Source organism: Falco naumanni, chromosome 17 (genome assembly GCF_017639655.2).
Source record: "Falco naumanni isolate bFalNau1 chromosome 17, bFalNau1.pat, whole genome shotgun sequence".
Lineage (NCBI taxonomy): Eukaryota > Metazoa > Chordata > Aves > Falconiformes > Falconidae > Falco > Falco naumanni.
In genome coordinates this window covers 2,051,564-2,077,703 of record NC_054070.1, presented here as the reverse complement: position 1 = coordinate 2,077,703, position 26,140 = coordinate 2,051,564, and the positions used below count along the sequence as shown (strand labels likewise).

General features: G+C 40.8%; 1 protein-coding gene across 1 annotated transcript in view; it reads left to right on the top strand.

The window, feature by feature from the left end:
* Positions 1-26,140, top strand: part of KDM5B (lysine demethylase 5B) — a 55,500-nt gene that overhangs the window by 9,715 nt on the left and 19,645 nt on the right. Inside the window, exons 2-13 of the mRNA XM_040616468.1 lie at positions 3,233-3,310; positions 4,699-4,821; positions 5,670-5,840; positions 11,239-11,373; positions 15,087-15,180; positions 16,860-16,963; positions 18,417-18,575; positions 19,110-19,229; positions 19,692-19,850; positions 20,300-20,481; positions 23,274-23,436; positions 24,426-24,545. Coding sequence (XP_040472402.1) covers positions 3,233-3,310; positions 4,699-4,821; positions 5,670-5,840; positions 11,239-11,373; positions 15,087-15,180; positions 16,860-16,963; positions 18,417-18,575; positions 19,110-19,229; positions 19,692-19,850; positions 20,300-20,481; positions 23,274-23,436; positions 24,426-24,545 — 1,608 coding nt within the window. The remainder of the gene's footprint in view (positions 1-3,232; positions 3,311-4,698; positions 4,822-5,669; positions 5,841-11,238; positions 11,374-15,086; positions 15,181-16,859; positions 16,964-18,416; positions 18,576-19,109; positions 19,230-19,691; positions 19,851-20,299; positions 20,482-23,273; positions 23,437-24,425; positions 24,546-26,140) is intronic.

Genomic DNA, 26,140 nt, shown 5'->3' with positions numbered 1-26,140 from the left:
TTTACCATATCTCAGCTGAAGGTCTGGCGATGACTTTCTCCTTGCTAAAAGTTAAACGCTTGTAAGGCTGTTAAAATTTTTGTTTCTAGTTGAGGGACCCATCTGCCTGATAGAGTGAAAAGCAGTCTACTGAAAGTCCTGTATTGAATAAATCGAGTTTCCAAAGCTGCTCTTTGTCAAACAGCCGACGTACTGTCACGCTGTTCTGCTGCGTATATTGTTCATTCAATATGGTTAAACTTAAAAAGTGCACAGTGTAGAAAATAACTGTTGTGGGAGCTTGTGTTCTGGTGGAGTCATCTTACCTTTCCTGATAAACTAGGTAACTAGTGCTTTGCCAGAGCAAGCGTCTTTGGGCAAAAAGGAAGGAACTTCCCAAAATATAGGCCAGTCAGCAATAAACAGGAGACGTATGGACCTGATCAGCTTCTTCTGGAGTTCTGGCATGCTGTGTTGGGAGTGAGGTATTTCTGTAAGGTCGCACACAGCAGTAGCTTCATTTGCTTTCATAAGTGGAGAGGAGAAGCTCGCTGTGCCCCACCTGAAGGCAGGCTGCTGTCTGGCAGCGCATCCTCAGTCTGTGTCTGTCCTGCGGACCCTTGAGGCTTTATCTCTCTGGGAATGAGCGTGAGCTGGAAACCTGTAGGATCAGGTCAGAATTCCTGTTCCTCCTGTTGTGCCTGGTGGCACGAAGGCTTTCCTCTGGGCTCCTCTGCAGCACAGCAGGTTGTGCCGGGGGGATGTGGCCCAACAGAGGAGCCTCTTGTGCCCCCCTCCCTTGGCTTTCCCGAGCGTCTGCCAGTGCTTTCTGTGCAAGTGACAGCCCTGCAGCACCGTGTCAGCCTTGGTGGTGGTGTCAGGGGTAGTGTCATTGCCTGGGTGAGCTGCATGTTGTTCCTGTTCTCTTCATTCCTGTTTCTTGTTCTGTGCAGATCCTTACTACAGGTTCCTGTTTTAGAGTAATGCACGGCTCACTTGGAGACAGCCTTGGCTTATTACTTGGCTAAGCAGTCACTCACTACATCAGTACATGTCAGTACTTTTTATTTTTTCCCCGTTTACTCTCAACCTAAGCAAAGCACTTGGGTTCTTACAGTTCTCCCTTTGGCAATCCGATTTAGTCCCCAGCATGTCCCAGGGGTGCTGTGTGTCGTGACCGGTGTGTGTCCTCTCCTGGTTTGGTTTCCTGTCTTCTGTCTGTCTCTCTGCACACAGAGCAAACTCTAGAGCTGTGACTAATGGTGTAACCAACTGGTTCAGCTTGAAAGTCAGATTTGTGGTGTTTGAATTGTTTACAAAATGCAATACTTGAAATCTTGCTCTAAATGTTCCCAGTTGTGTTTCCCATCTCACAGTTCGGGGGCCAGAAATGATTTATCAGTTAGCAGGGTATTAGAAAAGTGTCAAACGTTTTCTTCGTCATACTTGCTATTTCCATTGCATTTGGTGGTCTGGCAAACAGTACAGCATCAGTAAAAGTAGGGTTAATTTTACCTAGTTGTTGAGGAACACCATGCCGTTGGACACCAGTCTTAGTCTAGAGGTTAAAAGAACAAAAGTGATCAAGAAGCACATCCTACTGGTTTGAGGACTGGGCATCCTGATCCCCACTACTGCCTCTAATTTCCAGTTCAAATCTTAATTCTAACCTGGTCTTGCCAAGCATTGATGTGCTGAAAACGCCTTGTAGGATCAGAAAACTTATCTCTTGTTACTAATGTAGAGGTTTGGGTTAGTCGGCGTGTTTGATAAAATGCGTTGGTGTCCCTCTTTGCTCTTCAGATGTCCCACGCGCTTGGTGGCTTTTGTGTTCCTTCTCTCCTTGGCTCTGCTGCGGGCTTGTGCTAGTGACAGGATGAGATTGTTTTAATATAGAATTGAGCTGGGTGTGTGTTTGTATGTAAGATAATTGCTTTACAAATCCTTTATGGTTGTTTTTGACACTAGTTTTCATATTAAGTATGTCAGCTAAACCAACAAATATTCTGCTTATGATGCTGTTCTTAATTTTGGTTGCCTTAGTCTGCTGGTGCTGGGGAAACATTTTTCTTTTTCCTGGTAGAAAACTCTTGCCTTACTCTACTATCAGTAGCTCTCACACACGTTATCTTCATTCTGTAATTAGTGATAATAAGATAGGTTTATATATAATAAATTACTGTCAAGTTTAAATCAAATCTAATTTGGTTTAGTGAAGCTGTGTATTGCCAAACCAACTGCATGTGATAGATGTCAGAGATCTAAAAGATAAAATTGCTTTATAGTTGTGTTTATAAATAACATTACCAGTTGTGGGTATTCTGTTAAATTAATAATAATCTTTTTTAATTGGTCATATTCCAGCTGTTCCTGAATGTTTGCAGGCAAGGAATTAAGAAAAGAAGCTTTTTTCCTAGTTTCCTTTTTGGTTTAGCGTAATTGCTGTTTGTTTTTGAGACTACATTTATGAACGCTAACTGCTGCACTTGTCCTTTGTGAGCATTTGAAGTCTCCACTATCAAATGTTGGTCTTCCCAGCCGAGGCAGGCATTAACAGTTTGGATCGTGGTTTGAGGAACCTGGCTCTGTTCCGTTTTGCGTGGTAGCAGTACTGACTGCGTTAGTGTAAGTGACGTCCCGTCTCAGAGCGGCACCGGAGCTGGTTCTCCTGTTCAAAGCGCTGGGCGGGTTGGCCAGGCTCGGTGTGGAGTGTCCCCAGCAGTGTCCCCTCACTGTCTGGCAGGCACAGCCTCAGCTGTCGTGAGACCGGGGCAAATGGCCCCTGTGGCACCTTTATCTACCCGGCATGGGCAGGGAGAAGATGGACTGCCTGGATGGGCTTATCGTTGAGGAGAGGTCCTTAGTCCCAAACTGTACTTTATTTTGTGGTTGGTTTCATCATCTGTCTGGTTTACAGTAGAATATTTTAAGGCGTCGGCAGCGGAGCTCTGTTGGAGTATCTCCTTTTCCCACTTCCTAGGCTTGTTCGACATGAAGTAGCCAGGAAGCAGAAGCAGGTGCACTTGAGCTGCGGCGGGATGCGATGGCCGGCGGGTTGGGATGCAGCCGCAGAATAACTGGGATGCAGCCACAGCCCTGGGCTCCTGCCACGTGCTGTGCTGCTTCGGGCTGAGGGGGCTTGGAAGCCACAGAGACCCCTCCCGTGCTTCGGGCTTACCTGGCTTTTGACTGTCGTATGGAGAGGCTTTCTTCGTTTTCCTGGTCTTTTGATGAAGCTTTTCTGTTTTTTCAGGACTGGCAACCTCCATTTGCATGTGACGTTGATAAGCTTCACTTCACACCGAGGATCCAGAGGCTCAATGAACTAGAGGTAAACTGTAAAACTGAATGTTGCTTCTGCTCCAAAATGCTTAAATGTTTTTTTGAGAGGCGGTGTTTTCCAGTGGATTGACAGTGAGCTCTGTTTTTGACTTGAGCTGACAGCACCCAGGAGCTCTGAACATCAGTTTTTAATTAGCACAGAAATTGGTCTGTTTCAGTTAAAAACATACCAAGCATAAAAAGTAAATGCTTATTAAAGGAAAATAATTCAGGCCTTTTCCACACAGAGGTGCTTATAAGTGATTAAACTCAAACTCTCAAGTGCCATGGATTTGTGTCTGCATTTTGAACTTAAACAGCATCTTTTAAAAATGGAAGAAATGAATTGCAGAGTGCTTTAAAAACAACAAGCCATTTGGAAGGAAGAATTATGAAATCTGGATTCAGTTGGTGGAAATTTACTGTTCACAAGCGCTTTCTTTTACTGCTTTCATGAATTCAGACTGGTGGAAGGGACTGGTGAGGAGTCCTGGTTAGGTCACTACCGATACGAATTGGAATGACAGTGACTCTTTGCCTGCCTGGTTTTTCTCGTGGGGCTTGCTTTCTGAAGTCTTGGTGTGATTCTGGGAAGTGCCAGGGTAAGGACTTGAACGCTGGCCTTGGATGCTGCGAGAAAGACTTGTGTGGACCCAGGCTGGTTCACAGAATCATAGTTTGGGTTGGAAGGGACCTTTCAAGGTCATCTAGTCCAACTGCCCTGTAATGAGCAGAGACAGTTGAGAGCTCTCTGGAGTTTAAAAGCAAGCTCGACTGTATAGACGTGGCCGTTTTTTGCCTTAGGAATAGAAAATGTGATGAAAATAAAATGTGTCAAAATTTAAGTCTAAGCTACTGCTCTTTAACGTAGCAGCAGTCCAATTATCTCACTGTTTGCATTGCTGTGCCAACGGACTAGTTGGCTTCTCCTGCCATGACTGGTTTGTATCCATAAAAACGAGACAAATGCAGTTGGGAGTGAAAAAGGATAACAGAAAAACCCTTTTTAATAAGCCATAAATATTGGACTATTTTTGCTTTATTACAGTGAACTAAATTGTAATAAACTGTTGCATTTATTAATGTGATAAATGTAATCAACCCTAGCAGTCCAGCTAGTTTAGGTAGTTTGTAGCAGTAATAACTCATTACTTGTCTGTTCTCAGAAAGCAGTTTTCTAAATGCAGTAAAAGTTAACAAAAAGTGACTTGAAGAAAGACTGGTAGTATCTGTATGGAAATTTTTTTTTCTGCATATGATGAGAGGGAAACATGCAAAATTACACTTGCAAGGGAAAATCCAGACAGGCAACTGAGGCTGCGGCATTATAAACACTGGGATATACAAAAGCTTAATCTGCATTTAGTATGTGGTTCATGGTTTTTGGTTTTTTTTCAGGCCCAAACTCGTGTGAAGCTGAATTTTCTGGACCAGATTGCAAAGTTTTGGGAGCTTCAAGGATGTACGCTGAAAATTCCACATGTGGAGAGGAAGATCTTGGATTTATTTCAGCTTAATAGAGTAAGACTGTTACAAGGGAGAAACTAGTCCCAAAAAGATGTTGTGTTGTCTCAGTTTCTGGGATGCTATCATAGTTGTTCAAGGGAGATTTTGGGGTATATCCAAGCTGAAAAAGTTATTACTTTGTTTAACCTAACATAGCTAATGTGACAAAATAATAAGAAATACAACATTATGGGAGCCTTCAGGTGAGCTGGGAGATCAAATTACATTTCCAGCTCTTCTTTGAAGTTGAACTTGGATGCAAACTGGTCAAAAAAACCTTCATCCTAACTGATGAAAGCTTCTGAACAAAGACAGCAGTGAGAAAAACATTCCTTCAGAAATACAGGAGAAAAAAATCCAGCAGCTTTTAAGATGAAGCTTGTTAAGCTTCTGGAGAAGTTTATGTATTCTGAAATAGGGGATGGGATTTACTGATCCCTAGGATATGTGCTTTCTGTTTTCTTTGTGTTTAGAGTAGTTTGTATTTGGTTGATTTTCAGCCTGTTTCATAGTACTTTGTTCCAGTGAGAAGAACTGATTGTACTGTGCTGGAAAGTTGTGTTGGAATACAAAGTAGAGGTGTGACAAATTGCAGCCAGGCAAATTCTCAAAAGTAAGCTGAATTACTGTTTGGTCAGCTAATACAGGTGCTGACTTGTTTGTAAAGTAATTCAGCAAGTTTACAATTCCTGAACAGGTTATATGTTTATATGTTCCAGTTACAGCTTTTAAAAAGCTTTCATGTTTTGAGGTTTTTAAAATGGCAGTTGTGGTGTTGTCTTGTGTTTTAAACCAACAGTGCTTTCCTTAAAGGCTGATAATTTTAGTATTAAACATATGACCATTTTATTTTTGCTTTTTAGCTAGTTGCAGAAGAAGGAGGATTTGATGTAGTTTGCAAGGAGAGAAAATGGACCAAAATAGCCACTAGGATGGGATTTGCTCCTGGCAAAGCTGTGGGCTCGCACATCCGCGCACATTACGAGCGCATTCTCTATCCTTACAACTTATTCCAGTCTGGAGCGAGCCTGTTGGTAAGCTATATTGAAGCTAACTGAAGTCCAATTAATTTAGTAGCCAGTCTGTTTATATATATATATATGTATATATTTTAGTAATGGAACATTTCCAAAGACTGCATTTTATGCTTTATGGATGGCGTGCAGGCGACAAGATGCAGTCTGTGGTGTTGATGCAAGCGATTCAGAAAACCACAGGCAAACTTTTAATCAAAAGTAAAGTTTTTAGAAGTACTCTTCAAGATAACCTCTTGCTGACTGCTTTGAATACTATCTTTTTGCATTTTCTCTGTCGTTTACAGAAGAAGCCTCATAACAGACTTTCAGACTTCTATATAAATTTTTTTAATCCTGTTTTGTCAAATGCAAAATAAGACTATATTCACAGATCCTTATAGGTCCATCTCTGATAAAGCAAGTGTTCTGGGTCATGTGCACATATGGTCTGCACACATTGAGTGACTGAGGAACTATATCAAACTTTGCCAATTCTGTGGCTGTAACTCATCTTGCTTTCACTAAGGGTGTCCCAAGTGCTTCATGGGTGTTGCAGTGTAGTTAACAGGGTGGCTTGTGACTTTTTTTCAAGCTTAAATCTTCATCCTTCTTGCTTAGATTTGGCCATTAAAACAAAATTCAGGGTTTGTGGAGAGTGAAAGCAGCATAATCTCTAATGAAGAATAGGGCTGCTCTTTTAGAGCAGTAGTGATTTATTTGGAAAACCAAAATAGGTTGCAGTTGCCAACATGCATTTTTATTTATCTGAAGCACTCTTTCCACGATGGTCTTCCAAAGAGAGGCGTGTTGACCTTTTTTAAGCAGTAAAAGCCCTAATCCTGTTACAAGCATGTCTCTGTCTACAGAAATCAACACTAGCTTTTTACATAAAGCTACCAAAATGAGGGCGGGATTTGACATTAAGTCAAGAAAGGTTGGAATTGAAGGATTTTTATTTAGCTAGCAATGATCACTTCTCAGTGAAGAAGAGCTAGATTCTGCAGACCCTTCAGAAAAAACCAATTTAACTTGTGTAGGTTTGAGTGTTTTGCTAAAGGAGGATAAGAACAAAATAGTGTTGCATATAAAAATCTTTGTGCTAGGGAAGCTGCTGTATCAGAATATTTTGCCTTGCCTCAAACACATTCACGTTAAGCAACACCATTTTCTGGAGGCATTTCATGAAAAACCTCATATGTTTTTAGGTCTGTACATGTGGATTTTTATTTTTTTTTTAAGCTGGTGTGTTTTGAGACAGTTAGCTTTGCTTTCATTTTTTGAGGTGCAGTTGCACAGGGAAAGATAGAACTAAAAGTTGTAAAAAAGTTAATGTGGTACCACACTTCCTTGGAAATGGAGGTTCCCCATGTGAGTGTCTGTCACGCAGTTAGTGGTTACATTCATGGTTTTCTCAGTAGTGGACCCTTTTAGAAGAGAAAAGCCTTCTCAAACAAGGTCAGGCTTTTTAAGTGTAACTTTCCAAGCTCTTTCTTGCAATAGGCACCTGACATTTGTTCCAAATTGATGGGTTTAGTGGGTGCAGTTCTGGGAAAAGCTACGTATGTCTGCGTAACTTTTCTTTTTTTTAACTCCTTCCCCCCAAAAGCTGTTAAGATACTCCCCTCCCATATGTGGCAGAGATACATATTTTCAGTGGACTGACAGAATCCACAGAAATTTCTTGGGTTTCGTTCAGTTTTTGCTCTTTAAGATTTGTATTTTTATTTTTTTTTTTTTTCCTTGCTGACAATGTTGTCTTCCAACTGAGTTTGTTTTGCAGTACGTTTTCTGAGGAAGGATCTTGGATGAGATTCTTTTTTGGCTTGCTTCCATGTGTTCTCAGCGAGTGGTGCTTTCCCAGATGCTGCTTGTGTAGGTGTCCATTTTATTGTATGTCTGTTCAGTGCTTTACTATGAATCTAAGCATCTGTGACTTTTGGTTTTGGAGAAGACGTAGCTATTCGGTTTGACAGCTGTCAGTTTGAGATGTGTAGTTCCTTCTTGTAAGACTTCAGCAAGCCTTTTGAGAGAAACTCCTCATGCAGTCGGGATGATCATCCACAAAAATTAGTGCGTGCATTCACAGGGGTTTTTTTAACATTTTTTTTTAATTGGTAGTACTTGCAGTATTCATTGCAACAGTCAATATTAATTGACTTTTTTTTTGCAAAAGCTGAAAATATGGAACAATGTTGTTTCCACTGATGACAATGCCATAACTTAAATTTCATCCAGATCTGTGTATAGCATTAATTGTTTGTGTGGCTTAAATATATGTTAAACTGGCTTCAGGAGTTATTTTGACCAATGTCCCAGCTGGAGATATTTCTATATACATACTAAAATAGTGAAACTAGGAGCTGTTCAGAGGTTAACAGATTGCATGTTTTTATTAAAGCTCTTGTTCAGTTAAACGGCAAAAATGCCTTAAATCAACCAGTTTCCAATACTCAAAGCAGCTCTCCACAGGGGTGTATTTTTTTTATTCTTATCTTGAAACACTGGACTAGACAGGTCTTGGATGTTTGTCTCCGGAGTGGTTGCAGTAAACTTGTTGCTGTACTGGTTGTTTCTGTCAGTGCCTCGCTTATATTCTCAGCCCTTGTAACCACCGGTGTGGTGCTGCAGCATCATGCTATATGCCCAGAGGGATAAATGTCCCCCTATGTGAACTGATGTGTCCAAAATCTTTTGTCAGTGCACCTTCTGTGATGCATTGGCCAGATGTTTGCATGATTTAACATGCAGCTGCAGTCTGGGGGGCTAGAGGTGGTCTCGTGGCGGTCTGGTTTTCAATGAATATGACTGGTTTAGTGATTCTGGGTCTGGTCTCTTCCAAACTAAGGCTTTAATGTCCCGAGTGAGGTTCATGTCCAAAGATTTATATGTGTATGCCTCTAATAAAGATGTTTCTGTGTGAGAGAGTCCTCTAGGACCCTTTATTGTTACTGGAGAAGAGTAAGCACCTCTGGATTTTGGTTGCTCTTATCCTCAAGTGGCTATGTAGCAGGGGTAGGCCAGTTGTATTCTGCAAGTACAGGGAGCCTGGGTGATTAGCTTATGTGTAAATTACTGCTTCATAAACATCTAAACCTGGAGGAGATTAATTCTGTCCCTATTTTTCTTTTTTTTCCATCTTTTGACATCCTGGAGGCCTTGTGAACGTTCCTGCTGTGTCCTTTGATTGCCTGCTGAAGGATCTGCTCGTTCATGGTTTCACCTTGATGGGCTTTTAATTTACTCTCTGCCACCGTTTGGAGTTCAGGGATTGTATGTGCAACCATCTTCTCAGGATATAATGAGATCATGATCACAGGCTGGATCACAATATGTAGGATGAGCTTATGGTAAATTATTGATAGAATCTTAACCTTAACAAAAAGGCTCTGCTGGCTGGGGGAGAGGAGGACTGAAGAAATGGCAGCTAGTGACCTTGGTTACAGGCGCGTGCTTGCAGTTGATAAGGTCAGTCTAGGAGTAAAGCAGGTTCCGAGGAGTTCCTTTTCCTAGGTACAGCTGACAGTGTTAATAAAACAGTCATTTCATACTGCTGCTTAGCCTTTGGGTGCTGGGACACCAGGAAACGTTTCTGCTTAAATAGTTGTTGAGATCTCATTGTTTAGGAAATGTCTTCTGGGCTTTTTCAGTGAACAGTGACAGTGCTGCTTGTTGTTGTTTGGACAGTACACTGCAGCGAGGCCAGTTATGCTTTTTGTTTTTCTCTTTCAGGGTTTCATCTTTCAAGGTTTCAGTACTCTTTTGTTTAGGAAAAGCTGTTTGCCTTCTAGGTATTTGCTTTCAAGGATCATATGTCCTCTGTTATAAGGAGTAGAAACTTTTTTTTTTAGTGAAAGATTTGGGTTTCACATGAGGACACAAGTCAAGGAACCAAATTCTATCCAAGTAATCCAATTTGGCAACATTCTGTGTAGCATTCATCCCATTTGCTTTTCTGTTTTCTCATTTTTATATTTTTCGTACTCGCTTGTCTTTTCTGCTTGTCTGTTTTCTGTCCTGAGAAATTTTTTACTTTCTCCCACTGATGTGAATTCACATAATCTCCTTTCAGTGTGAAACTGATAAGGGGAAATGCTCTTCTGAAGAGGCAGCTGCAGTGCTCTGTCCTCCAAGTGTGCAGCACAGGAGCGTGCCCGACTGTGAGCATCAGCCAGGACTTGCTGCTCATGAGCATGAGCTGCAAAGTTGGGTGGTTTTGTGTATTTAATGTTGAAATTAAGTCGGACATTTGCTTTCAAAGTATAAGTCTAGAGCTTATAAACTCTTAAGATTGAAGGCGGCTCTAAAAAAGAGAAATTCCAGAGGTGTTTTTGAGCAGTGTTGTGGACTGTCTGGGGGGGATGGTTAATGATATCCTGCTACCCTTGACTGGTGCTTCTTTTTTGTTCAATACCCATTTCTTTCAGTATAGGCTTGTCTTATGAAATACCGCTGCTTCTCCTTTTCCATCCCCCCTTCTGACTATCATTTGTTTCTGAAAGTGATTTCTGTGCTGGCTACAGAGCATCAGTCCTTACGCCGCTGTAGTGGTTCTCTTGCAGTTCCTGTCCTGTTTCTCTCTTGCTGAGAAAATGCTTGTGATGGCAACAGATTAACAGAACGATGGAAATGTGGATCCAGTGACTCATGTGAAATACTTCCTGACAACATAAGACTTTTTAGTTCTTTAGGATTTGTTGTTTACTCATTAAAAACTGTTATGTTTTGTCTGCTGTTACTGAATGTTGTGTGGCTTGACAAACTTGGAATTGTCATTAATTATTAGTTTTCTTTCCAAATGTATGCAGAGTTTTCAGCAATTAAATGGGTTCATTCAGCAACTTGAAAGAACTAAATCTGTTCTTGCACCTCCTTCTTCCCTTCTGCCTTTAATTCATGCAGCAGAGTTGTCCTTTCCGAAACAGAAAGAGAATATAGCTTGTAGCTTCTGCAACATTTTTCAGACAAAATTGTATTTCAGTTAGAAAGGGATGCGTGATAGGCTGTAATTTACTTTTATGGTTTTCTGTATGTGGAATTACAGTAATGCAACCTGAGGGCACTGCAGCAGTTTCCAGTATGCTGTTGATAGTCTCCAAAAGCACCACCTACTAGAAGAATTGGTATTGGTATTCCCATAGAGAAATGTTTGTTGCTCATAATATTTAAAGGATGACTTCTGCTTTATTTAAAATCCTTTCTTATGGTTACTGCATTCAGTAAAAGGGCAGGAAGAAGTGATTTTGCGACCTGTTCAAACAGGTAATGCTACAATTGTCATAAATACTGTTTTTATTAACTCATTGCAGTAATAACTAAAGCCCTGCCTGCATTCTTTCACGTTACCCAGGAAATTGTTCTACACAAACTTTGTATTAGAAGTGGAGGCAGAAATCAAGTAATCAAATTGTCTGTTTAGTGCCTGCAGAAACCAGATCTCACCAGTGACACAAAGGACAAGGAATATAAGCCCCATGATATTCCACAGAGACAGTCTGTTCAGCCATCTGAGACTTGTCCACCCGCTCGTCGAGCAAAACGCCTGAGAGCAGAGGTGAGAGGATCTGTCTTTATGAGGGCAAGTGCTCTGCCGTGGCCGAGCTTGAAACCATAGTGCGGTGATAGTTTGCCCAGCCGCGTGGCACGACTTTTAAGTTAAGTTACAGGACAAATGTTATTTCGATCGGATTGCTAAATGTATATGCATAGTAAACAGCTGTTTTATCTCTTTCTTTGTAATTTACACATACCTAAATGTTCATAAATTCACAGATAATGAATAGTATGGTAAGGATTGTGTGATACTTCTCTGAAGTGTGTTACTGAGGTTTGGAGTGCTGAGAGGCTCTTCTACTGAAGCTGTTCCACTTATACATTAGTTATGAGTGTGTACACTATAATAATGTTTTTAGCATGATTATAAATAATAGGGAGCTCAGACACAAATACAGGTGACAAATTCTAGAAGTGAAGCTTATCTTTTGCAGCTTTGATCTCTGTCATTTCCTCAAAGAACAGGCAGCGAACAGTAGTTATTCTCTAAACGTGTTGGGAGGTTTCTGTAAATCTTTCATGAGTTGAAGCCAGATGTTACAGCAAAGAAGGTTTTTCTTACATTAGCGCTATTACATTTCATTTTTTCCTCTGAGTTCTATCAATTTGCGATACTTTGACCATGCAATAGAAGGAAAAAATTGCATAACGTTAAGTCGGTATGGTTTTGTACGGTCAAACAAGCTTAATCTTGCATGTGCTTAAGAAATATTATCTATTTGGATAAACAGACAAATGTATTGATTATATCTGCATGGAGTTCTCCTGTGAAGGCGTATTTTAGGCGATCATTGATGTGTCTCCTTCATTGCTGGAAAACTGTAATACTGTGACTTCAGCCTTTCCAGGCTGATGTTCCTGCCTTCAGAGATTACTGTTTCTTTTGTTTGAGCAGATGAAGAGTAAGAGAGGCTTGTTCCCGGGAGACTGTCCTATTGGTGGTGACATCATGAGTTAGGAAGGTCATGATTGACTCTTTGTTTATAATCCAGATTTCTATTTAAGTTTGTTTCAGCGTCTCTATTAACTCCATTATTTTAGTCTTGGTGTTTGTTACAACCAAGTAGTACAGCTTCACTGTTACAAATTCTGCCTACAAAGTCTGCTAATTCTTAAGATAGCTTTAAAAAACCTTAATTGTTTTCCAGTCAAATACCTGGTTACAAGCAGACTTACAATTCTGAGAAGAGCGCAGTAGTTTGTTCTGAAACTTTCCATTTGAAGTATCTGCCTGTGGTTGAAAGATGCTAGTTCTCATATATCCTTTAAAGATTAACAGCAAGGCAAACACACGCTAAAATTTTAGCTGTTCCTCTGAGAGGGGTGACAGATGACACTGACTAACAAAGAGTGCACATTTCTGTCATTTCTGTGGAAACTAACTGCCCATACTTAGCCAAAATGCAAGGCTACCCTCTCAGCTCTTTTCCCTGAGCACTGATGTCATGCACCTAGTTTTTGTGGAAAGAATATACTTGATTAAGAATAGAATTGAAACATGCAAAGCTAAGGCTGAGTTAGGCAGCATGTACCCACTCTGTTAGCAAGGAGCTGTAGTGTTTTAAGGTAATAATTTCCAAAAATTAAGATTTGTTAATGTGTTTCTGTTCCATTTCAGTGCAAAGTCAGATAGTCTGATTAAATCCATTTTATTCTAGATCGAAGCTACAAGCAATTGGTTTTTGCCCAGACCTGATTGCAAATTAGTAATGTTTGGTTAATGTGTCTCAACTTTTTGCTCTAACGAGATATATAAGGGTTTGTAAATGTCTTAAATTGTAGAACCTAGGTTCATTCTCATGTTTAGCATTTCCTGCTTTTCAAAGGTTAACCATCTAGTGTAAACCTTTAAAATATATGAACTACAGGCAAGTACTGTAAATCATTCTTACTAGCAAAAAATACAGCCTGTGGCATAAGTGTTAGTTTGCAATTGTAAGACACATACAGTTTTGCCTTGCCTTTTCCTACTTGGTGAATAAACACTGAAGAGATGATGTTTGTAATTACAAAGGAAAAAAGCAATAACAGTGATAGGCTGGTTTTGAAATGCAGAGTGTTCACATGCTTGGTGTAGAAAAGGTAAGTGTAAAAGACCAGAATAATATTGTGGAAGTGACAGTGAGATACATTGGTATGATAAAAGGCTCAGGCAAAAAAAAAATAAAAAATGTTCTTGTGAAGCTAAATATAGCCCTAAGCACAGAATACGGATGCAATTCATAGAAGTTAAAGGTGCAGAAGGTGGGACATCTATTATTGCATTGCTTGAGGATTGGTGCAAACTCATCCTGATTCAGTATTACTAAATACAATGAACAGCAATATTTTTTTGGCATATCTTAAGCCATGGGACCTCTGCCTGATCTCATAAAGGCATAAAGAACACAAAAAGCGAAAGGAAAATAATGTTAAAACCACCTCTATAAAAATCCAAACCAACCAAACAAAAAAGCCTACCAAAAACTCCCCAGACAGAGCAATGACAAACCCTGCCCCTTCAGATACCCGCTGATGGGTTCAGCTGGCAGTCACGCTTGCACAGCTGGGGCAGCAAGTCCCGTTATTTGGGGTTCAGGGGGTGGCTGGTAGTGGACTGGCTTGTGTGAGTAGCAAGGGTGGCCGCATGACCCCATTGCCTTAATTACGCTTCAAAAACAGCAGTATTGGAGAAACCCATCTCTATGCTGAGACATTTGGGAATATTCTCCCACAGTCTCAAAACTTCAGGGAAGAAATAAAAAAATTAAATGGAAAAACTTTATTCTGTGTTGAAAGTTCCACAACACACTTGAGTTCCCTGCTTAGAAGATCAGAGCATGTTCTGCTTCTCAAGAGAAAAAGAAAATCTATGAAAACCCACAAGTTCCTTGCTCCTTTGTTTCTTATCAAGTTCCACTAAAATATAACTAAACCCATGGTATCGTTACTGGCACAGGCTGTTTGTAGGATTTCATTTCAAACAGGTTGTTCTCTATGTTATTTCTCTCTGAACCCTTTTTTTTTTAAAAAAAATAATAATAATGGAATACAAGCATTTCAGAAAGTCAGGTTGCCTTTTTAGATATATTCATTTGTAAGTAAATGAAGTTGTCAGAGTTGTTATCTGGCTTCCATCTGCCTGGCTTTTTCCTTGAACAAGTCAGGTTACAAGGTTTAAGACCTCCGTTGTACCTCTGCAAAGTGTTTGTGTCTCACATCAGCTGGTGCTCTGAACCTTTGCAGTCCTCTCAGCACTTACCAGAGTGGATTAAGAATTGTATGCAGAATTATTATTTTTTTTTTTAATTTGGAAGATGAAATTGTCTTTTTTTTTTTTCCCCTGCAGTTTTTTTCACAGCTCTTGTGAGTATTGAAATGTGTACTTTAAAACCTTGCAGGGTCGGCCACCAGAGTTACTCAACTGTAGGGAGTTGCAGAGTATTAATTAGGTGGGAACGGGCATCAGAGTGCTGGACTTTCTCCCTTCCTGAGACTCCCAGCAGCTGCGGGGTGCAGGATGGATCCCCGGGTGCAGGATGGATCCCCGGGTGCGCAGCCTTTCCTGCAGCACCAGCTGCACATGCTAGAACCCTCTGCCCCTGCTTGGGCGATCAGCTGTGACTTCAGGTGGCACTGAACGCTTTCCCCAATACAGGTGTGAAATAAAGGTGTTCCATCTAGGGGCATTACTGATTTTTTTTTTTTTTTCCTTTTTTGTTTCCTTTCTTTCAGGCAACCAATATTAAAACTGAATCTGACCCTCCAGAAGCCAGAACTCACAATCTGAGACGTAGAATGGGATGTGCACCTCCAAAGTGTGAAAACGGTGAGTGGCAAGTGGGGAGCGAAACAAAATGTGAATGCGATTTCTGTTACTTTGTTTAAATTCATTTTAAGACCTGAGTTAAATTCAGCAGTAGGAACAATTCAAAGTGTTTAACAAAAAATACATTACTTCTGTTAACTTCATTTTAAAATTGGAATTTATTGTAAAAGTTCTTTTTTGGCTTTGAAATCTTTTTGTTTGTTTTGTAAGTGGTTTCTTAAGAAAACGTAAGATGTTTTGTAAGTTTTCTTGAAGATATTTTCAGTTGAAAAAAATTCTACTTTTTGAAACTTCACTGTCTCTTATGGAGCAATCGTAAATGAGATTTGAGCCACGTTTCTAATCCGTATTTTAAATAGCTAGCATCAATCCACTAGCTTTAAATAGAGGAAACACTTTTAATAATGTACTGAACTTCAGATATTTTTAGGAAAGAATTTGAAATCGGGAAATGAAGGCAAAAGATAGTATGTTGAGAACTGAACAATAAGGTTCCCATAATATGACTTCTAAATTGTGTCTATCAAAAGTCCTGAGTCTGTTGTTATCTGACCTTAAGAAATAATAATTTCAGACTGAGAAGAAATGTTTAATGTCGTCAAACAGAAGAATAAGCTTGTTGACAAATAATTTGGCAAAGCAAATATAGCAACCATTTACAACTAATCAATAATTGAAATTAACTAAGTTAGTTTCTTTTGTTCATTCAAAATATTTTGTCTTTCCAAGTATTTGTGTAGATTGTGGTCTTTTTAAAAATTTTATAGTTTTTTTTTTTCTTTTTAGGAGTATCTCTAGGCATTAACCTCTTACTTTTTCCTCCTGAAGAGTAGAAGGAAAAAGCTCTAGACAGTTTTTTAATGCTTAAATTTCTGATAGATGTAGACATTCTTCTCTTTAGTATCTTTTTTAGCTCTTGGACTCTGAGAAATGCTTGGGACTGTCTCGTGTCCAGGTGCAAAGGTCTCTAGCTCACTTGTAACTTCAGCTAAGAACTTCATTGCTCCCTTGTTTTCAGCACCAGCACCCTGGGGTTCTCCACATTCTGTTGTATGGGTTTTCTGGGTCTTTATAATGTTGGGAATGAGGAATGGTTTTCTGGGTCTTTATAATGTCAGGAATGAAGGCTTGATTAGGGACGTTAGATAGTAGGAGTGTAAGACTGTAGAGGAACTGCTTTGTCTGGCCTGTGCTGCTGCATGCTCGTCTTTTGATGATACGTTTTCATGAAAGCTATCACTAGAAGAAACTAAAGTGTGAAGATTGTCGTAGGAAGCTGGAGTGTTGTTTCATGTCTCCATGTGACATGCTGCTGTAAAATGGATGGAGTAATTCAACCACATTTTTTTAACACCACATGGAAACAAAAACTTAGCTTATGAAGATACTCATAATTAAATTAATTTAAATGGGATTTAAAACACCCACTCAAAAAATGTGAGCTGTAATAGTCATTGCTAGCTCGTGATTGTGTGCTTGGGTTTTCTGATAATACTGGCTTCTTGTAGGCATTGCAGGTGTTCAAATCTAAGTGTGTGTATGAGACAACAAAGAATTCAACAAATAACTCCACGTTATGCTGCCTAACAAGAAATAACAAATCAATAAACAATAGCAAGTAATGCTAAGCATTAAAACATTTTGTAATACCCTCATGGATTTTTTTTCTGTTGCACCAGAAAAAGAAATGCATAGCGCAGTGAAACCTCCTGAGAAGAGGGAACATGCTGGGGAGCCAGAGAAAGACAAATCCAAAGTCCGATCTAAAAAACCCACTAATGCTGTGAGTATTTTCTGCCTTCCTGCTGCTTTGTACTGATGGCAGGTGTTTCTGGGTTTCCTTTAGGTGTGCACTGAAATCTCATGTCATTTATGTCATAGTAAGGACTCTTGTATTCTTCATGTAACCCCGTGCTTGAAACAAAGCAGTGTCTGTGCCGGCTGGGATAGACATACTCAGAATGCTTCATGCTGAAAATGACAGGATAGTTAAGTTTCATTATCTATAACTGAAGTAACTTGTTTTCTGTCTCCAAGGTAGAGTCTCAAAATTTTGAAAGAAGAGTCCAAATAAAGTGGTGGTTCTGTGAGCTGATCTCTCCCCATTCCCTTTAACCTCAAGTGAGCTTTGGCACCTGGCTCTCGGGCAGACCCGACACCCACAATTTCAGCACTATCTTGGAAGCTTTGTTGTTCAAATGTTTCTTAAAAAAACCCTTTTCCTACTCAAACTCTCCAGACACCACCACTCTCCCTGCAAAAAAATGCCAAACTGAAAGCAATGGTAGTTTGTCCCACTCTTGAGAAGATAATACGGAGATTCTTTCTGTCCCTGCCACCTCTTGGGTCCTTCCCAAAACCAGAAGTGTTCTTTGTTTAATCCACGTCTGTGGCTAGATACCTGAGAATGAAATGTGCGAATACAAGAAGCCTCGACCACCCCACCCCCCCCAACAAAAACAAGCTTGTGGGGAGAAGCAGGAGATGCTGCCGCGTTTTTTAACGACATAAGACGACAGGGTCCGCTTGCCCTTGTGGTTCTGTTCTGCATTTGAGAAGAGCCTTCCAGCCCGTCGCTAGCGAAGGCGCGGGACAGGCAGCAGACAGCCCTGCTCATGTTTGGGGTGCCTCTGCCTTTTCCTTGGGGCTCGGCAGAGCCCACAGCTGTAACAGCTGCCCCCTGCCCAAGGCACAAAGCTCCGCTGGGAGGCTGCTGTCCTTCCAGATCAAAATGAAGGTCTCGGCCAGTGTCTCTGGGGGAAAAGAGGAACGCTCACGTCGAGAGGAACCCCCTTCTTTCTTCTGAGGCTCCAGACAGTTGGGCTCGGGGCGGGGAAGAGGAACATCTGGGCATACATGCTGCATGTGAGAGCAACCAGAACAAGGCTTTGTGAGCCATGGGCTGGGCTGGGTTGCCCCTGCGGAATCCACAGCGCTGCTGGGTTAAACTCTCCTGGCCACTGAATCAAGTCTTCTGTCTTTTTCCGGGGGGGGGGGGGGGGGGGGGGGAATACATGGAAGAGCTTGCAATTCTTGCGGTCCTCCCTTAAATTACAGAAGGGGGTTATTTAAAATTTTATGTAAATGTTTTGTGTTTGCTTGTCTCATTTCCACTTCAGAGATGAGGTAAAAATAATCTTTGGCAAATGTCACAGATGACCAAGTTACCAAACTGCTCTTCTACCATGAGTTACCGTAAGTGCTCACGTTCCCTCTCCGGCAATTTTTTGTTGCAGGTGGACTTGTACGTATGCCTGTTATGTGGCAGCGGTAACGATGAGGACCGTCTCCTGCTGTGTGATGGCTGTGATGACAGTTACCATACTTTTTGTTTAATTCCACCCCTTCATGATGTTCCCAAAGGAGACTGGAGGTGTCCCCAGTGTTTGGCTCAGGTAATCCAACAAAGCCTAAAAGTTAGGCTGAAGGTTACTTTTTTTGTTTTGTGGGTGTTTTTTACACTTTATCCTAGGGGTTGGAAATACAGTTTGTTATTGAGGTAGTGCAAGCGAGGTGGTAGAGGGTAAAGCTAAAATGAAGACTGGGCATGCCTCAGATTGGAAAGCTATTACTTGATACTTTGGAGCCAAAAATGGCTATGCCTTTAAATAATATGTTGGGCTTTAATCAGCACCTTTCCTCTGTATTGAAAATTGGGAATCTCACTGGGTGCTTCATTGTGGGGGTCTATGTATCTTCTTTTTTTGAGCATGTTACTTCACTAATGTTTATGCGGATTTATAAGTGTATACTGAATAGTGAATTAAGCAGTACTTTCTTCTTCTGACTGTGCAACTTGGGGAAGTAATCTTGTTTTGGTCAGGTGTCCTGCCTTCTTGCCCATCAGATGCTGTAATAGTAGCCCATTTGTGTAAAATCTGAGCTCAGATTGTCTTGTATTACAGAAATAATTATATTTTTAATTGCAGGAGTGTAATAAGCCTCAAGAAGCATTTGGTTTTGAGCAAGCAGCAAGAGACTATACACTTCGTACATTTGGAGAAATGGCAGATGCATTCAAGTCGGACTATTTTAACATGCCAGTACATGTATGTTCCTGTATTTACTCTGATGCCATGATGCAATCTAAGGTTTTTGTGCTTAGTTAAAATACATAACTTTTGAGGGGGAGAGGGGAATTGCAGTTTTTAATGGGACAAAATCGCAAATCAGGGGTTCTCATTTACATCGGTGGATCCTTGTTCTTGCTGGTGTCATGGTTTCTTGTTCCACTGACTTCTTGTTCTGGTTTGGGGTTTTTTTCCACTTCTGAGGAAGTTCTTGTAAGGAAGGGAATACTCTCCATCACCCATTCCTGAGAGAGCAGAGCAGCAGCATGTCCTGGGTGGAACCACATTTCTGCTACATTTTCTTTTCTTTTGTTGAAATGGTTTTGAAATGGGGAAATGCTTCAAGCTAATGGAGGGTCCTCTCTGAGAGAATTTTCATGTACATGCTTTTTATATAGTGATTTCCCAGTATATACTCCTTGTTTTCCTTCTTATGCCTAGATGGTCCCCACCGAGCTGGTTGAAAAGGAATTCTGGAGACTCGTTAGTACCATTGAAGAGGATGTGACAGTAGAATATGGAGCTGATATTGCTTCAAAGGAATTTGGCAGTGGTTTCCCAGTTAGGGGTGGGAAGTTTAAAGTTAGACCAGAAGAGGAGGTAGGTCTTTATTAGTTTACCGTGTATTCTTGTGTTGCAGTTTTTCATCAAATAAGTTTCTTTGGTTCAAAGGACAATAATGGAACTGGGTCACAAAGTGTTTGTTTTGTGTAGCTGGCACAGTATTTGAAGAGAAGAATTACATCAGAGTTTTGAATAAATAAAATTTGCCGTGATGAGATATTAAAAGTAACAGGTTTATCCTAGAAGTTATTTATTAACTTCAGAACTTAAAAAATAATAATACATTTTAACAAAGCAGGTCAGAATCAGGTGCGTGAAAGGAGCAAAGACAATGGAGGTTTTGTTCTTTGATTCATTGACCCATTTAATAAATTTTTCAGTTGGGAAAGACACTTATTTTTCTGCTTCTCTTTTGATAGTTTTTCTTTCTTTGGTTTTTTTGCTTCATGTTGTATAAACCTGTGGCTGTTGTGTTCATTTTTCAGGAATACCTTGATAGCGGCTGGAATTTAAACAACATGCCTGTGATGGAGCAATCTGTTCTTGCTCACATCACTGCAGACATATGTGGAATGAAATTACCCTGGCTATATGTAGGAATGTGCTTTTCTTCATTTTGTTGGCATATTGAAGACCACTGGAGCTATTCGATTAACTATCTGCATTGGTGAGTTTGAGGAATAAACAGCCTGAGAAGCAGTCTCCCTCTCATTCCCCCTTCCCCTTTTTAATTAGAGGACTAAAACCAGATTCATAGAGTTTAGGCCAGGATAACCCTTGCAGTCCTGTAGCAGCAGGGTTAAATCTGACAGTGTGGTTCCTGCATTGATTTGCTTTTGGACAAGAGGTCATATTTTGGAAAGAGACATCCATTCCCAGTTTTAAAAAAATCCATGAGAGATGCAGCAGATACTCCATCAAATGTTTTATTATGCTCAATGCAAAACTAAAAACCATGCAAGTTATTTTAAAAATCATCTAGCTTCAACTAACAATCTTAGGATCCTGCACATATTTTTTTTTTGTCTCTTAGATAGACCATTCTATCATAAATCCTCTCATCAAGTGAACACTTGTCAGCTGTAATCAGGACAGATCTTTACCACCTCTTCGATATTCTAAATAGATTGAACTTCTTAAACTTCTCGCCTCACAACAGCTTTTCTAGAGTTGAATTATTCTTGTCGCTCTTCCTGAAACCTGTCAAGCTCCTTCACCGTTCCTGTTTGTATAAGTATTCCAGCAGAATGGTGAAATTGTGTCTCGGCTTTCAGTAGGTTGTCTTTTTGGTTATTCAATTGCTGCTGCTTGAAGTAGCTGCCACTGTAGCCCAGTCCAAGTAGTCAGTGACTTAATTCACTTGCTTTGTTAGTGCATTTCATAGAATGAATGTTTGAGTGAGGCTAAGTAAACAGGATTACATTGTAGAAATGATCCTCCTTGTCATTTGTTGCTTTTTTTGGTCTGGGCCTTCAGTCAGGCTAAAAACTGTGGGAAGGAGAGGAGTCTTTCTGTTTGCAGTAGAAACTTCCTTTCTCCTAGGAGAGCTTCCCTCAGCTGTTGTTAGAATGACATTATTTCCTCCATAATTAGCCCAGATTGCATTGGTGTTTGCAGTCAAGGCTGGAAGGATGCAGAAGTGCATACGTGTGTCTGTGCACACCCATGCACATACGTTCACAGACACGGGTGAGGGTTGCCCTACCTGCTTGTAATTTATTTCTCTGCCAGCGTGCAAGTCTTGACATCCTTTTTATTTGCAGATACTCTGTATTTCCCTTCGACTTAAAGGCTCAAGTCTGGGGGGGGTTACCTATTTGAGAGCAGGGTGTAGGTGAGGTTAATACTGTTCTTGGCCAGAGTCAATCTTAATGACCTGCTGCTGAAGAGACAATGAAACTCTGAAAAGACTTCAGAAGGCAGGACTCATTCTTGTGAAATACTAGGGATGGCATGTTGGGCTTCAGTGTCCCGTGTGCCTTGAAGGAGCTTGTATCCTGGTACGGTGTTTTAAGTGGATAATTCCAAGTGAACCAGGCTAACAGCAGCAGACCTTTCATAGGATTGAAGGCAATAGTTCTCCTGCTTGACTCTAAATCCTGTTAGTTCTTGAAGTGGTGAAAGGAGAAAAAACCAAACCTTTGCTTCTAAAGACGCTGGCAAGTAACTAAACAAGTAACAATTATGTCAGTCTTGATCAGAGGAAGAATTACCATCATTGATGCTAGGATTTGTAAAGGCAGGAATGTGGAGCTGTCAGGTAGCAGTGCAAGAATTTATCCATTCTGCAGCTTGCTGCCTTCATAAGGCTGACAACTTGACTCATCCATTAGGATTGTTATCTCTGTTACCTGTTTTCCTGAAGTCTGCAGAGAGCCCTGGTACCAGTATCCTGGTCCAAGTTTAGCATAGTTCATAACTGCTGTCATCCATTCCTTGGCCCTGACACGTATCAAGGAGCAGAATTCTCGACTAACCCAGTACTGGGTCAGGAAACAGGATAGATTCTGCATCTCCAGAATTGTTCCAAAGTGATGACCAGGTCCAAGGCTGCATAGCTGTCCAACACTGCATAGTGACAACTCTGCTATTCCTTGTGATACCAGTGTAACTGCTCTTCCACAGTCCCTGCTAGCTGTCCCCTTCGCCATGACAGAGGTGCTGTTCTGATACAGGAATAAACTTCTAGGTATGAGGGCTGATAAGCTTTTGGATTCACACTTCACTCTTCTCTTCCGGAATCTTCCCAATTGCTTCACGGTTTATGGAAAAAAAGAACACTGTTGGGTCAGCTTTACTCTGCCATCTCTTCAGGAGTCTTGTGATAAGGTGACTTGTCTGTTATCTTCTTTCCTAATACCCTTTCTAACATCATTCTTCATAAGGGATTGGAAGACATTTTCATCTTTGCTGCAGTGAGCCAGCTTCCTTGGAAACCTGAAATAGTATCTACTGGAACTCGTCTGTGTAATCTTAGTTTTCTCAACTGGCTTGCATTGGGTTGAGCTGTTGCTAAAAGTTCTTTGTTCCTACTCTGGATGTGGATTATTTTTTTCTTGATACCTTTTGCATATTTAGAACTTTAGTTTCTACTTACTGTATGCTGCTCTTACGGCCGTTATGCGCAAGACAGAGAACTGTCTGTGGTTGGTAGATCCAAGAGGGCATTTGTGTTCATGGTAAAAGACAAACAGCTTGTTTTGAAGTTGTGCTGGAATCAGCAGAACTTCACTGAGAGCTTCTTCAGTCTTTTAAGTATGTGCTCGGAAATGTAGGCAGTTAAAAACTTAGTTCTGGAGGAGGGACCTGTGTAAAATGTGAAGATTCAGGAAGGTACATAATTTTTGCATTCCTTCCTGGTGATAAACCCTTCTTTTGAAATGGTGTATTTTAAAGCAGAAGACTGAAAATGTAACTTACAAGATTGCTTATATTTAACTTTTTTTAATAATCTTGCAGGGGGGAGCCTAAAACGTGGTATGGAGCCCCAGGGTATGCAGCTGAACAGCTGGAGGATGTAATGAAGAAGCTTGCTCCAGAGCTATTTGAATCTCAGCCAGATCTCTTGCACCAACTTGTCACCATAATGAACCCGAATACTTTGATGGCCCACGGAGTGCCTGTATGTTGTTGGACTCCTGTGCTACTCCCCCAAACCCAACCCTCTCATTTGCGCTGAATTCTACTTCAAAGCTGATAATTTAAGCCACTTTCCTTACAGAGATGGTGTGGTAGTTTCCGTGTGTGTGGTATCTTCCTCGACTAGTGTAACATGCCAATATGAACAGATGGGCAGTGGAGTCATTGCTTTTGGAATTGCTTGGCAAACTCTTCTCTGGAGATCCACCTTAGTGTATTTCTGTTTCTGTATCTCAGCTGGAAAGTTTAGTCTCGACCTGTGAAACAATGGCAGGAGCTCTTCATATGTCTGTTTAATCAGACACAATTTTTTTTGGCAGAGTTTTGGCAAGGGGCCAAAACCCGGTCTTCCTTTGTCATCCACATCCTCTTATTTTTCCTGGTTAAATTCTTAGGTATTTAAAAACATTTTTCATCAGTCTCCATCATACTCCATGCTAGATTATTCATGGGAATTATGTCCCTTTACAACTTAATTAGCTTTTGACTAGCTGACCTTGGGACTTGAAGGAAAATCTGGGAAAAGCAGCAAAATTTGAGGTCCCTGCTATGGTTTGAGAGACTCTAAAACGGAAAGATGCAGGAAGACCTGCCTGCTTTCATGTTGATTGTATAGCACCAAAAGTATTAGATTTACAACAGCATAAACTTTTGATTAGGTTCCAAATTTCACTTCCCCTTCAGCTGCTAATTGAAGAGAGCCTTGCCTGTGTGCTACCTGTAGGGCTAGCAAAGCGCAAAAGGACAGCTGGCCTAAAATGGCTTGGAGCATGGGTATGGCTGAATGAAACCCTTTTGCTTTCTAGGGTTTTGTATGACAAGTTACCAAAAGCCAGTTGTAATTTTTGGGCTTGTGTTTTAAAACTATCTGAAGTTGACGTAGAAGTTAATAGGAACTGGAAATCCGTATTCGCTTCACAGACTTCAGTTGTGTTTAGGCTTGACCTAATGCTTGTCTGCCTTTTCTCCTAGGTGTATCGAACCAATCAGTGCGCTGGAGAGTTCGTGATCACCTTTCCGAGAGCTTACCACAGCGGCTTCAATCAGGGTTTCAATTTTGCTGAAGCTGTGAACTTTTGCACAGTTGATTGGGTACGTTCCAAAACCTGTTTTTCATTAAAGTCTGCAGTTCCAAAGTTGTGCCTAGCTAATGTACAGCTCTTACTGCTGACACACAAATCTAGTCCACAGATCAGAAGGAGCCTGTTGCTGGAAGCTGAAGGTCTTTCTTTCCTGTAGTGAACTGTGGGCTTTCTCTGGTCTGTAAAGTTTAGTTTGAAATTGTACACTAGGGCTGGGTGATGTATCTTTTACGGCAGGAGGTAAGTACAGTCCTGTGCATGCCTAGAATATGAGAAGCACCACTGCTCCTAGAATCTACTCTTTTTGTGTCCCCAAATTCCATTTAAATCATCAAGAGCTGGAATGGAATCTTTCTGTTTATTGCACTGGGATTTTTCTGGGAGGTGCTTTCTAGAGCTGAAAAACAAAGCCAACTTGGACTTCTTGTCTACTTTCCCTTCTGTGATTAAACTGGATGACACATTTAGACACCCATTTAAAAAAAAAAACAATTAAAGACTTCGATAGTCTTCTTGGGGAGAAAATAATAATTGCAACTGATGTGAGTACATCCTCTTGGATAGCAGAGGTCCTGTAGGTTTTTAGGGAAGAATACTTAATGAGAAGGGAGCAGAACATTTTTGTGTTCAAACAAGAGGTTTACAGACCAGTACTTTATTTCCAGTAACCTTCACTCAGCCCATTGAAACAACAGAGGCAGGCACACATGACACTTGTTAGGTTATAATAATTTATGAAGGTTTTTGTCTTTTTTCTTAAGTAAAAACAAATGGAGGGTAGTTGCTCCAAATTTACAAGTAATCATTTCTCCTTCCCAGAAAATTTGTCCAACACAGTGTTGCCTGATCTTAGAAAGACCCTTTGAAGCTACTGATATTTCAGATTACTCCTCTTCTGTTTCCCCACCCCCCCAAGAACAGTCTTAGCTATTTGTAAAAGTAGCCCATCTAAAAACATTGCTAGATTTAAAAAGCATCACTTGGAAGTAGATGACTAAAACTGGAGGGAAGCTTTTTGCATTGTGACTGTGTTCAGATATCAGTTGGTTTGGTTTTGCTTTTCCTCTTGTCGTTCCATGAATTTCATACTGGACTCTCACACGTACATAACCTCGTTGTAACCTGAGCATCGCTATCCACTTGGCCAGTGACAGCCTTAAAGTAAAGCTAGGAGTAACCTGCTCAGCTCAGAATTAATTGTTTACACTGCCTGGGGCTAGTTAGGGACTCTGATGGTTCATGGAGTCAGCAGTCTCTCCTGCTGCAGCGTAGTTCATGTCCTACGTAAACCAGCCGTATTGTTGGAGAAGGTCCAGTGTGCCCTGCAACTGCCTTCAGGGCATCCCTCCCGGTAAGAAGGGGCACGTGTCTGTACGCTTCCCTTTGACGCTTCCCCAGCTTCCGTGTGTTTTGAGCTTGGGTCTTCTTGAGATTGCCGTGGTTTAGTGACCTTGTTCCCCCGAGCTGTGGTCTCTTTGGACCGTGTGTTCCTGCCATGAACCCAGCGAAACAGCCTGCATCCACAGTGCTGCTGTAACGGAGCTGTACACCGGCCTGCTTGACAAGAACTCAAGAGTCTTGATTTCTCCGGTTTTACATTCTGAA